The sequence below is a fragment of the Hippoglossus stenolepis genome, chromosome 3, assembly GCF_022539355.2.
Source record: "Hippoglossus stenolepis isolate QCI-W04-F060 chromosome 3, HSTE1.2, whole genome shotgun sequence".
Lineage (NCBI taxonomy): Eukaryota > Metazoa > Chordata > Actinopteri > Pleuronectiformes > Pleuronectidae > Hippoglossus > Hippoglossus stenolepis.
This window is the reverse complement of record NC_061485.1, coordinates 18,989,267-19,003,657: the sequence shown is the minus strand read 5'-3', so window position 1 is coordinate 19,003,657 and position 14,391 is coordinate 18,989,267. Positions and strand designations below refer to the sequence as shown.

General features: G+C 42.3%; 1 protein-coding gene across 1 annotated transcript in view; it reads left to right on the top strand.

Annotated features, from left to right (window-relative positions):
- Nucleotides 1–3,696: 3,696 nt before the first annotated feature.
- The window catches only part of cpne5b (copine Vb), a 103,736-nt gene continuing 93,041 nt past the window's right edge, over nt 3,697–14,391 (top strand). Inside the window, exon 1 of the mRNA XM_047339471.1 lies at nt 3,697–4,200. Within this exon, the coding sequence (XP_047195427.1) occupies nt 4,082–4,200 (119 nt within the window). The 5' untranslated portion in view covers nt 3,697–4,081. The remainder of the gene's footprint in view (nt 4,201–14,391) is intronic.

Below are 14,391 nucleotides of genomic sequence, written 5' to 3'. Positions count from 1 at the left end.
GCTCATTAATGACTTAAATACCTTTGCTCCTTGTGAAATAGTGACACATAAATTTGATATTTTAGATGAATTCTGTTTAATTTGATGTAATCTCTTCAAACAGATTGGGCTTTTGAATATGCAGTTGAACCGTGTGGAGAGCTAAAGAGGCAGAATACATTGACTAAAACGCATCGGCTTTTTAATTGATCTGCATTCATATTCAAATAGCTGTTTATAGAGATGAGCCAAAATGTCGTCTGGACCTTCAGAAGGTATCACTGTTTGTGTGGAGAAATGTTTTCGACACTTGTGATAAAAGAAACTTGTCAGATTGTAAACAGTGCGCAGTTGAACGGAAGACAGAGTGGATGGGCTTTCCTTTGGCCATATTGATAATACAATGGAAATAATCTACATTTGGTCTGTTACAAATGAGAATAACAAAAGGTTCTCCACCGAACCCCAAAATGCATGGGCACCATAAGTGAATATGATTTACTTTTTCTGGATGTTTTTCCTTAAAAAATAAGATACAACTTCCTGAGCAGTAGAAGGAGAAGGAAACTGCACCCCCATCATCTGCGGATCCTTATGATTACCTCCACCAGCAGCTGCAATATTAAGTTTGACTAAGACATAGTGAGCTGAGAGTAATTGTGAAGGAAACTGCTTTTTAAAAGTGCATCATTGGCTTTCTGAAAATACAAATAGTGTTCCTAATTAAGTCACTCGATTAGTACTTTTACGTAGCCTATGTCAAAATATTTTGATTAGTGGATTTAAAATAAATGAAGTATTTCCAAACTTGCTGGAAAAACATCACATATATTGCCCTGTCACCTGCCTGACAGGGCATTTGTCTGTTTTTGCATAATTGCTTCCAGAAAGGCGATATTTTTGGACAGCATGACGCAAGTAAGCACAAACACAGTAATTAGTGCTTAGAAAAACTGCAGGAAGCCAAGAGAAGAGGACGGAGAAGGAGGAAAAGGGACATTTGAATCCCCTATGGTGTTATTAATGTCACCGGCTGCACAAAGCATTGACCACCTCCAGAGCCATCGAAATCAGATGGCAATAGCATTTAAAGGAGATATCCAGTGTTTTGCAGGCCTTTATTATTGATCACTCACACAACAAGCTAAGCTAAGCTAAGATGTTCAGAATTAAGCCTGACAGTTTGTGTTTCTTGGGAACTGCCACCAGATTTGGGTAATTTTGCCGCTCTCTAAATCTCCTCCCAACAGTGTTGTCAGTGTTTGTTTAATTGCAGAGATCTGTGTTTGTTTCAGTGATGAGTAATAATTAATTTTTCTGTGTTAATTATTTAGAATTTTCAACTGTTGATCGGAGTTTTGTTTGTTACAGAACTGATTTGTGATTGAGCGCTCAAATGTAAAATGTCCTTAACCCTGATGGATAAAATAGTACTTACACCATTAGGGTTAAAATCACAGAAAAGCACAAGGAAAAAGAACAGTACAAATAAATCATATTCAAAGGGCAAAATATTACTCAGTTTTTCATTAGTCCCCCTACACTGCCCTTATACTTGATACTGTATGTGGAATATGTGTAAAACACTTTTTATCGCATACTTATATTTTAATACTGCAGGTACTCAAGGTAAAATAGCTCCTCTGGGTCTTCTTCCTCTCCTTCCTGTGTTTATTTTTTTTCATCCTCTGGCCCTGATCCTGCCAACCCACTCCCTGGAACATCTGCAATAACGTGCTCACCCACACTAAACAGCGAGCTCCTAAAATACATGAATCATCCTGGAAAGGACCGGGGCGTGTATGTAGATGTGTGTGTGTCTTTATCTCTGTTTATTGGTTGTTCAGTGACATATGAGAAAATAATTTGTTTTTATATGGGCCTGTTGGTGTGTGTCAGAGAAAGTGAGTGTGTGTGTGTGTGTGTGTGTGTGTGTGTGTGTGTGTGTGTGTGTGTGTGTGTGTGTGTGTGTGTGTGTGTGTGTGTGTGTCTCTGATCATAAGCTGCAGGGCTGTGTGGGCAGAAGCATCCTGTGCCCGGATAAATTGATTTCCAGAATCCAGATGCTAGGTGTGTGCTGCATGCCTCTGCAGCCATTTATGAACGGAGTTAAAATGGTTTATAGCTGTGGGTGTGATGTGTACGGGAGAGTGAGTGAGAGGGAAAGAGAGAGACAGGGAATATGACAGACAATGTACAGTGATACTGGAAAAACAGATGTCTCTGTTTCCATTTTCAAAAATGTTACAACTGTAGTTTTACACATTAATAAAGTGATGATGTGAAGTGATTTTTCTCTTGATGGAACCAATATTGTGCAGGATACACTTGTTTATTTGTTTACTCATGACTACAAGTGTTTATGTGCATTTCATTTGGGTGTACGTGCTATTAGGGTCCCTTGTTTATCCATAAAAATGAAACAGAGTGAGAGCACACACACACACACACAAACTTTGGGAATCATACTTATCCAAAAATGACAAACCCATCACCTTCTTGGCAGTCAGCTGCACCAGTTTAGCATATTTATTACAATGGGGTTTACAGAGCAGGTCTTAGCTGCATACAACAGGCTAATGATGGATGGTGGCCATTAAATCTGTATGTAACCCCCTCCCTGTAATTAATATTGATTTTAAATCAGCCTGCATGAACACATTTTAATTGGTAACTGCATTTCTGTTTCTTAAAATGTCATGTGCATTCTCATTTCACGACACAAAACCACCCGATTCCAGACAATGGGAAGGGGAAATAGTTACAGGTTTCAAATATTTACAACTTTAACTCCAGATCCATTTGGATTTAATATATGTGGTAGAATGTACAATTACAGCTAAGTGAGTATAAATGGCTCTGGGAGTCTATTTAAACTTGTCTGCACCATTACTGAGCTGAATGGGTTGTTCTGGGCGCTGTCCAGTGCTGTAGTGCTGAAATCCTCTCATTTTCTCCCAAAGTCCAGAGTAGCTCTTTCCAAACCTTTTTGGCTTGTGACCCACTGAATCAAAGCTGTATCCACCAGAGACCTTCTTGTCACAGACTCCGAGAATAGTCCAGGCAACTTTTCCAAGTCACATAAACTTGAAGAAAAAGTTTTTAGAATTGCGATGAAGCAAAATCTACTAATAATCTTTGAGAAAATGGACAACTACAATAAGGTTTGGTTATATGTATTTCAAATATTATATCCTGTCAACCATCTTGATGCACCTTAAATTTATTCTGCGAACCATGGGGGATCCCTCTCACTCTATTGGAACCATTGCTCATCAACAATTGCTTAAATTGTCAACTTAAACAAATTACAAACTGGTGACACACAATTGAATTATCAAGTGTCAATATAAATTGCTAACTTTACTTAATTTAAATTTAATTTAATCAATTTGTGTGTTATCAATTGAAGTGATTCTTAAGTTGGTTACAATTTTCTACTTTAACTGTCCCAACTATCATGTTACACTGATATTTATTTCATTTTTAAGAGCGATTCCACGCTCCACATTAAGTCTTAAAATGATGTAGCATCCGTGCGTAAATCCACTTCCACGAGACACACACACGCACACACTCAGAGACAGAGAGAGAGAGAGAGAGAGAGAGAGAGAGAGAGAGAGAGAGAGAGAGAGAGAGAGAGAGAGAGAGAAGGAGAGAGAGCACCGGGGCAGCAGGGTTGCCAGCACTTGAGAGTATAAGTCCGTGCAGTGGGAGGAGAGTGGGTGGGTTTGATCGTATCTTCTCCTGAAGGCGCACACTGAAGACAAAGCACAGAGCTCAGCCCTCCTCTCCATGTGATGTTCAGCTGAAGGCGCAACATCTTACATACTGACCCTGTTATTCTGATTTATCTTCATTATATTTACGCTGCATGGGCCGTTAAAGACATTTTCCCTCTGCCTCTCTGCGGGTGTTCACTCCCTCAGTGCCTCCCTCCTCAGACAGCTTCAACATTTGTGAAGTGGCTGCCTCACCCGGTCGGACCAGAGACCGCCTGGTCTCTGATCTGCTCTGCGGAGGCACCGGAGACTCGACGCGGTCCGTCGGCGCCAGGCTGTGCGCCTCCCGGATCAGACCCGAGCCGCTGCGCGCTCTCGCTATGGAGATGATGGAGGGGGACGTTATCGACAAGCTGGAGGACATGGCATCGGTGTACGACTTCGATCCGATCACCGGCAACATCCCTGCCACCAAAGTAGAAATCACCGTCTCCTGCAGGTGAGTTGTGTGAGCGCATGAGGAGCTGAGGGAGCGCACCGGGCAGTCAGCAAAGTTCTGTGCGAAGGGTGCGTGCGTGGTGGCAAAGTTGTGGCAGCGCCCCACCCTTTGTGTGGGGTGTAGTTGTGTCAGTGAGAGCGTGATCTAGAATTAACTCAATTGATCAAATAAATGCAAAAAACATATTTTGTAGAAAAAAAGCAGCAGATTTTTGTGATTTCTCTTCATCAAAAAAGTTGTTGAATCAAATATTTCCAGCAAGACAGAAAGCTTTGTGTTATTTGTGTGCATGATGTGCAGATTCTTACATTGATGCATGTGTGCAGGCGTTTTCTATTGATTCTTGTCAAATATAAATGGAAAAAAAGGCGTGTGTGCACTTTGAAATGTGAACTCTTATTATTAGAAAACCTTGTTATGGAGTCAAACTCATCTATATGGTGAGTCAACGTACATTAAAAGCTGAGTGGTTTTTGTAGTGATATGCACGCTGCTGCTATATGTGAAGCACACTGTAGTGTAACCACTGTCTGCTTTCAGCACTTTCACAGCACTGAGAGCCTCCTCCCTTCCTCTGCTGAATTCTTTACAAAGTGCCGCATGTTAAAGATTCAAAGGTTTACATCATATTCACACAGTGGGCTGTGTCCCTGGCCTCAATCTTAGTCTCATTCTTTATTATTTTTTCTGCACAAAGGTATTTTAGTTTTTTTCATTCAAAGAAATCTGCCTTCACCAAATCAATGTCACCACAGAACAGTCACTCCTCTTACCATTAGGGAAGGTTTTGAAGTCAAGGCTTTTCGCCTCTCTCACACACACGCACACACACACACACACACACAAACATTCCAGTGCTGGCATGTGTAAGCATCCCATACACACACACACACACACACACACACACACACACACACACACACACACACACACACACACACACATATAGATAGAGAAAAACATTCACACACACAGAAACATGTCGTTCTGCTCTTTGATGCTGGGTTTGAGGTTGGTGAGCCATCGAAGCAGCTATAACAAGCTGTGTGTGCATTATTGATGGGCTTTCTGACGTTCAGAGAAGCTCGCTGCCACATCTCTCAGCTCAATGTTTGAAAAAAAAGGGAAAGGCACCCTGGTAAGAAACGACTGTGTTTCAATTCACTGCATAAACTGCTTGTGTGGGAAATGGTGGGCGACAGTGGAGAATCAGTTTAGGTGGAGTGAGGATGGTGATGATGAGCAAAGTGTTGTCATCAGAACCCTGCATTGTTTTGGATTTTGCATTGTCATTTTTATTTCCATCTTGTAACGATGAGGCGATTGGGATTATATGCCTCAGTGATGTGCAATTAAACACTATTCAGGTAGATGATGAGTCCTATTCTGCGAACACCCTGCATTCATGCAAATTTGGCATCTGACAACGCGTGTGTATCTATGTGTGTGTGTGTGTGTGTGTGTGTGTGTGTGTGTGTGTGTGTGTGTGTGTGTGTGTGTGTGTGTGTGTGTGTGTGTGTGTGTGTGTGTGTGCGTGTGTGTGTGTGTGTGTTTGTGCTGAAAAGATATTACAGATGCAGATGCCTCCAACCAGAAAGGAGAGGAGTTTGAAGACGGAAACACTGATCACAGGGAAGGGTCGATGCTTTTCCCTCCTGCTTCTCTGTAGCGTGTGTGTGTGTGTGTGTGTGTGTGTGTGTGTGTGTGTGTGTGTGTGTGTGTGTGTGTGTGTGTGTGTGTGTGTGTGTGTGTGTGTGTGTGTGTGTGTGTGTGTGTGTTGTGTGTGTGTGAGGGAGAGAGAGTGTGAATGAGTGAGAATAGGGAGAAAGAGAGCAAGAGAGGCTGTGAGTTTGTCTTATAAAAGTATACATTTCGTGAGATTCACACTTTCAGCTAAATGCAACTGATTATAATGGGATTGGTTTGTGACACGCTCTGAACAAGCTTACTGGTTAGGGGGTGTGTTTACTGGGATCATGCTTGGCATAGGTCCACAGCCTGATGAGCCACAAAGACTCCTTAAGTGTGCAAAAGGTTGCTCTCATAACCCTTTACCTCAAATTCTCATAAATACACTTAAGTTCCTGTTGTGTTTTAATAAATGTTTAATACTAGGCCACTGGGTCAGTCCCTCCCCAAGCAGAATAAATCAACAGTTAAGTCTGTCTGTCAAATTCAAACACTTCTAATAGCAGTTCAAGGATTCCCAAATCCTCTCAATCCTTTGTAAAGATGTTGTGTGAGTCAGGTTCCTATTCAAGATAAAGAGGCTCCCCATTGAGTCTTCTTTGCTTTTCCTCCCTTTGTCCCCAATGCAGAGCGTACGCACCCTCGAAAAACCTTCAAATCATGGTGATAGCTGTTCCCTCCGGACTAATACCCCTTATTACTGGCTACAACCCCCCCGTGCTTTTGACAACATGTTATTATCAGAAGAGGGGTGGGTGGGAGCTGGATCAGTAAAATGGGGGGGAAATGATAGGAATTGGTTCATCTTTGAGTCAGCGAGGGCGACTGAGCGATGCAGTGGCAGGATGTTGCAACCAGTGTTTATCGAAGAATATATTCATATGGAGTTATTCAGAATTTTGGGATTTGTATTCTCTTCAGTGCCAACATGGGAGGTCACGGATAAGCCTCGCCGAGTTTGACTGACCTCAACCACACTGTCTAATATATGAGCAAGCAACAAGAACAAGTCTTTGGGATACGTCATTAACTATGTTCATATTCACCTTCACCTTCACATTGTTTGTTGCTTGGTTTGTTTTGAAGGATGCAGTATTGTTCAGGGAAGAACCCATTTAGTTTTGGTGCAGATTGATTGAATCCAAGTGGACTGTTGGGCCTTGGCGGTGGTATGCGCTCTACTGAGTGCTAGTTATTTGCAGCACATTGGTTTTGTTGTAAAGCTTGGCCTTCGGGAGATTTGTCAGAAATAGAAAATTGGTGAAACTGTTGAAACAAGAGCAAGCAAAAAGGATTTGTTTGTTATTTTTAGTCCAAAATCCAACCTGTGGTTTTTCTTAAACTGCTGTTCATACTCCCACTGGGCTTGTCATTCAATGGTCTTGATCCTGGAAGAGAAATGAAGAGAGGAGGGTCTGACTGGCATGTGGACAGGAAAGCGGAGGTGTTAATCCTACAGCAGCAATCCCCCCAGCCGCGGCATTCCATTTAAGCGCTTTGTTCAATCCCTCCATTATCATTCAGGAGCGAGTCGAAGTCCGCTCTCCTATTTCTGCCCCTAGTCAATTCAAACAATATAAAGAAGTACTTATGTGTCTAATGTGGTCACCTTCTCCAGTCAGCTGCGGAGAGAGTGTCTGGCTTGTGTATTGAAGACTATGGGTCAATGGAGGAGCCCCAGCTGCTGAGAATGATATTGATAAGCAATCACCTTACCTGGCATTACTGGTCGCTAAGTGTTTTCTGTGAGCCCGCACAGCCAGTGTCAGAAATCCACAGGCTTTCCCTCAACTACATTTCTACCTCAGTTTCTGTAGGCAGGATTTCACTTTCATCCATGACTGCACCTCGCCCCTGTTTGTGCATCTCCTGATTTATCGTTACATTTGAATCGCAGAGGAAAGCTTCTGGTTTCCTTGAAAATAAATCATCTCCGAAGAAAACCAGAAGGACAGTTAACAATAGTCGCCATTGTGGTGACAGTATTTTCAGAATCCAAAAAGACTTCTCCAGCCATCTGGATGTGAATACATTCTGTCTTCTGCATGATGAAAAAGCTGTCCAGCTGTTTTCCATTTTGCGACTCCTGTCATATGTCATAGCTTTGTGCGACACGAGAAAAATATCAAACATTATGAAAACTGGAGAAAGTAACAGTCAAATCAAGAGTTATCTCTGATAATAGATGATATCATTAGCAAGGGAATAAATGTTGTTTTGAGTTGGATCTGATTTTGTGCACAGTTAGGTTCAGGAACATTACCATTAGTCCTGGAGACTGGGAAGTGTAATGTCACTGCAGAAGACCACAGACTGTGTTCGACACGTGTCCTCAGCTAAATTGAATGAGGTTCATTATTTGTTTTACTGCCCTGTGTATGAGGACATAAGGGATGTTCTTTTTAGTAAAATGTCCACCATTAATTCAGATTTCTTTTGGTTGGATGATCTTGTGCTTCCGGAAGGGAAGTTTTGTTTTGGCAGATTTTACTTGCAAGGCTTGGGAAAGAGGGCAGAAGTTTTTTCGTGTAAGACTAAGCTGTAAAATAATTGATGAGCGCTGCAACTCTTCTTTTGGTGTTTTATAAACCCGCAAGGGATGGATGTTTCTGTATGCATGACACGGAAATAAAAGAATCAATCAATCAATGAATCAATCAATCAATCAAGCAATTAATAAACAGGGAGAAAATTCCATAATATGGGGGCTTTTTGTTACAGGGTGAGAGCTGGGAGTGACCAGCAGGGCTCCATCCTTGGATCGTATCCAGATTGCATTTGGATGTGGTTCACTTCAAGCAATTATGTGGCACTTCTGGCCTTTTTGTGGCCAAGACTAAATGGATGTGAGCCCAAAATGGGCCACTTGTGGAACAGCATTTTTTGTAGGCCTTTTTATAATCTGGATGTGAAAATGGCCCAAATAGCACAACATTTATTCGGGCCACCTTTGTCACCTCTGGTTGATATGTGGTATTACTGTGGCTTACTATGGCCCCGAACAGCAAACAGGAGCGAACCGCCCAAGTGCCATCATTCCACGCTATATGTGTGTTAGTGTAATAGTGTGGGTCAAATCTGGGCCAAAGCAATTTTGCTATGAGGGTAGCAGTCATTAGGGCATTACCAGGTCAATAAATCTGACAGGTATTTAGGTGCGAGCCCTTCTAAGGACTTATATTTGAGCAATAGAGTTTTAAAATCAATAAGAAAATGTATAGGGGGTCAGTGAAGGGAGGCGAGCACAGAGGTGACGTGGTCAAGCACCTGATCGCACAAAGCTGACAGAGCGATCACATGAGAGGAGCAATTCAACTATGAGTGGATTGTCCTTTTCTTGACAGTGATACCTCATCTTAGAAATAAGGTGAAGATTGATTAGTCTACTTGAAAACATATAGCAGCAGTAGACCTAACAGTGGGGATATGGGTGTGTCCACAGAGCAGATATTGTTGTTATGATTGAATTCCTCATCTAAATGTCTGGATGCTCTGCATTTGCATACAGATTTGTGCTCATGCGACTCCCGGTTGCACCATCTGATACAGGTTCCTCTCCAGATCCGGGAGAGATACGACAGCATCTCACCCAGCGTAGAAAAGCCTGAGGGAGATCCGACGCCAACACTTATCTGAGGCTTATGTCCGTTTCACTCTGTCACATTGCGTCTGGGTGCGAGCACGTTTTGGGGATGTTATGTGCAGCACCACGTGCTTCATCACAGCTAATTAACCGTAACCAGAATGTGTTGGATAAAACACGGGCTCTGCTTTGCAAACCACCACATAATTATCCTGCAGATGACCCACCCAACACAGAAAGTATGATAAACCTCTCTCTGCCTCTCTGCTGACAGTAATTCTGTTGCACAACACAGTGGGCACGCCGCCTGATATCACACATCCTAACTGACTTTACCTGGTTAGGGGAAATTAGGTGAGGAGAGAGATGGAGGCAGGAAGGGAGGGTGCACAGTGAGGGAGCAGATAAACAAAGACAGACTGAGATGAGAAACATATTGAGGTGGTCATGCTCGTCAGTGCACGAAGACCAGAGGCCATGGAAGTGAGTTCATTAAGAAATGCAAATGCGAGCTTCAAGAGAAAGTCGGAATCTACAGACGGAGAGATTTAGTTTTACTATCTCCAGCAGCTCAGAGGCTGCAGGTGCGTCTCAGTCATTAATGTGATGCAACAATTGTGTGAAATGTGAGCAGGGCAGCAAACCAGAGGAAATAAGGAGAATGAGGCTTTCACAATAAACCCGGGCTGTACAGGGATAGCTCTAATGATGATTGATTTTTTTTTGGCCACATGGGGGCAGCGGAAACAAGTTGTGAACACAGCGCTGACGTATCATCACTTTTTAATTTGCTACAGCGGCCTTGTTAGCAAACAGTGGCTTACACATGCAGAAGTTATGCAGCAACATGGTCATTCATTTAGAAATGTAAATCCAACATTCACTCTCTTTCAGCTCTGCTCCAGTTTGTTTGGCACTTTAGCTGCCAAGTGTTTTTCACCAGTTAGTCTCTAAGTCCATCTGTTTGCTGCTGAGTGGAGTGTTTACAGTGGGTTTTACAGATTTGAACTGAAAACAGCTGCTTGCTGTGGCAAGAAAAAATTATGCTACGAGAAAAACCCACTGTAAAACTCTGTCCAGTCAAGAGGACACAAGGAGAGCTGCAAACCAGGAAGTTCTCCACCATGACTTTCTTTACGTAGTCATTTGATAATTTTTTTTATTATAGTTTTTTCATTTAAGAACACAAACAGCTCAGATCTATAGATCCTTACATATCTGGTAAGCTATAATCACACAAACCCAATATATTCGATAGAGATTCAAAGGGACTAGCTGGAAGTATAGTAAATCTCCTAAAAACATAAAGATGGCAGAGATATTGGAACTAGGTAACAACTATAGGTAAAAGTGATTAAATAACTGCTTTTTTATGTGAAAACCATTAAAGAGAAGAATTTAGAAATCAATCTTCACCAGATAAGCTTTATAGGGAACCTCGGAGAAAATATTGAGTTTACCTTCATTTGAATATCTGGTCTGCAAATGCAAAAAACATCAGAAGATTTCAAACCCAATATGCCAGATGGTTTCCAATTTAAAGTCCCACTCCAGTATCTTATTACACCCCCATTCTTTTGTTCCTCAAATGACATATTCAAAAGGTTTGTCATGCAAATCTTCCCCTCATGACCTTAAAATGGTTTAAATGTAACTATACACCTTCCTTCCTAATTTCACGAGTGGGATATGTGAATATGCTAATATGGCCCCAGTGTAGGAGCTAGAGTGTGGAAACCTGCCCCGAGCCCGCTGGTTCTTGTCAGTTCTGGGTCACATCAGCTGGGCTATCAACTTGATTTATTTTTGCCCATAATTGGGGGAATCATTTGGCTCAGGTCTGGTTTGGACACAGATTGCCTGTGTCCAGTTCAGGTCAGCTCATTTAGCTTTTTAACAAGCTCGGTTGGGTTCAGACAGTAAATTGCGCTCCGAGCCTCACTCTACTAGGAGCCTCTTCCAGCTACTGAGCCCCACCCACAATTTGACCAGACTGGATTCTTAGGTTTGTGACATCACAAACCCTGGTGGTTTCAATCGGTTTTCTTTTTTTCAGACTGCAGTGTTAACGTGGAAATACTCAACCATGGTGCTTTTTTTGCCCAGAATTATGTCTTTTATCACATAATAGACACAAGGGAGACATGTCAATATCTTTAAAATGTTTGCTTTTCACCAGAGGGGGACTTTAAAGGAATGACCCTTTTGTGTGACCTTGGCCACCAGCCTTTGCTGAAGGCACAAAACTCAAACTAATGCTACACATTCATATTTTTGTGGTATATTTCTGGGATTTTCTTATGAATAAAAAGGGTTTTAGCTGCTTTAAAGGAAGTTAAACTTCCCACTACAGAACAACTTGACAATAAAACACTACAACTTGTTATTCTTAAAAGAAATTTGAAAAGAAAAAATATATATATGCAATGGCAATACTGTAATACTGTTAGTATGTAAGAGAGGTATTAGGAGTGTCATTAGTGTAAACATGCAGCAACAGCACAGGACCATGCAAGTGTCTCAATCCCTGAGAATTGGTTTTAATTCCAACATGGTGCAGTATGTGTGTTTGTGTGTGAAGTCATCTGTGAGTAGGTTTGGGAGCAGTCCGGCAAAAGGTAGCTCCAAGGACCACGGCACATCTGCACCATTGATGACTCTGCTTCTCTCTCGCTCTGACCTTCTCCCACACAGGGCTGGCCTCTTGGGGGCCATTACGAAAACTCTGGTGGTGGCAGCTCACCACCTTTCTGTTTCACTTCCTCTGCCTCGTCGGTAGGTCTGTTTGGCCGATGACCAGGAGACAGCTTTGTGGTCACTGGTGTGTGTGTAGGTGTGTGTGTGCAGTCAGCCAGACCAATCTGGTGCATTCGTGAGACAAATCAAAAGACTTTATGAAGCTTAGAAGCGGCGCCTATTAAAAATGCATGTGTTGCCGTTTCTGCTTAGAATTTTTTTTTTCGCTTTCTGCCTACAAGCTCTACAGGAAGCATGTTGTATGTTGGCGTGTCAGTGCGGAGCATTAACAGCACGAAGCACGCTCTCCTCCTGACCTGGCAGAACCAGTCAATTCTCTTCTACCCTCTTACCTGCTCACATCTTGGATGAGTGCACACAGAAAACATACTTTCTAAGCACATTTTTTTATCTTCCACAGCTCACTGCTGCTTTTTGCCTGAATATAAATTCCTTTATTTCCCTCGCCTTCCGTGCACTGATAGACAGACTGTGACTAATGCTTTCTCTAAATCAATAAAGTGGACTCTGGGCATGTTGAAAAGATTAAATGTGCACATGTCAAACACTCACATCCGCCTTTCAAAAGCAATATTTTCCTTTCGCGAAACAGTTTTCTTCTTCGGCTGCCATGATACTATGCTGATTTTTATCCGTCACTCCTCACCAACACCACATAATCCTCCACAGCCCCGAAAGCAGCACTGTTCAGTTGTCAGCATCTTCCCACAGCGATGACTATAATCAGCTCTGTCAGCTCTGCTGCTGAGAACGTACTGCCTCATTCCTGTAGCCATCAGACCCTTCCATCGCTCATTCTGGTATCAGGCTGCTGTCTCATATAGTTCTTACACCCGGCGAGGCTGCGGTCGACACCCACTGAACGTAAGTGATGTTAAGTCCAGAGGAAGAAGGGCAACGCTCGCAACAAGTGTTAATGATGGCTCGCTGTCACGCTGTCTGCTGCGGCTGAGAGGCTGGAGAGGAGCTTTGATCTCTGCTCTCTGGCTGACAGGCCGAATGGCTGATTGGCAAGAGCGGAGGAGTCATGGGAAGACAAAGTCAAATTTATCAGTGAAGAAATGGGGAGATGGAGGACGACCTGAACATGCCCTCTCTCTTTCGCTGTGTCCTCAATAGCTGAAAGGACAGTGAACAGATCAGAGGGCGAGGAATTAATTTCGGTTTCATCTTTGGACTGAGGGCTGTGGCTGCTGTGTGGTGCCATGAAATATAAACTTTGCTACGAAGCCAAGGTCAAAGATTGTCGAGGCAGCCAGTTCAGTTTCATCTGAGGATGAAAATTCACTCATTATCTACTCACCACTATGCCGATGGAGGGGGGTTCCCAAAACACAAAACACTACTGGAGTCTCAGAAGTAAACTTTGTTAAAGCAGAATCCAACACAATTGAAGTAACTGGTGACCAAAGCTTGACATAATAATACAACATAAAAAAAAACATAACATGCTTCCATACTGCTCCTGTGGTGTCATCCAAGTGTCTGTAAGCCAGACTCAGGGACCGTCAGAAATGCTAACGTCCGCTAGCTTAGCCACTTCTGGTGGACTTGACTTCTTGTGGATTTTTTAACAAGGTTATGAATCTACTCATTCCTGAAATATCTCCATCTGTATGTGGAATATATAGATCTCAAGAACTGTTTATAAGCTGGTTATAAGCTTCATAATTGGCATGTGTATTGTTAAGGGCCCAAAGAAGTGCAGTGTCAACAATCAACCCTAAAAGCCACAATATCACTCAGCTAAATATCTACACTGATGGGAAACTTGCATTGAGGCTCAAAAATACTTAAAACCTGCAAATTAATCACATGAACAAAATGTGTGTAGTGACGAAGGCCTTAAATCTTCCCACAGGTCATGATGACGATTTATGGATGTTTGATCTTAATGTGAGAAATCCACGGTCACCTGAATCATTTGTCTGACCGGGGTCTGACGTCGTTTTCACAGCTACTTCACAAGCATTTTAAAAAAGTAACAGTGGACTGAGGAACTGCTTTCAGACTAAAGAGTTGTTTTTATTTAATTGCATAATTGGATTCATTTGACAGATCAAAGATAAGAGGCCACATCTCTGCAGGCACTAAACAAGACAGAGTTCGCTGCAATTACAGTTTTCTCTTAAAGGATGAGCAGATGAACAATGAACTGGCAG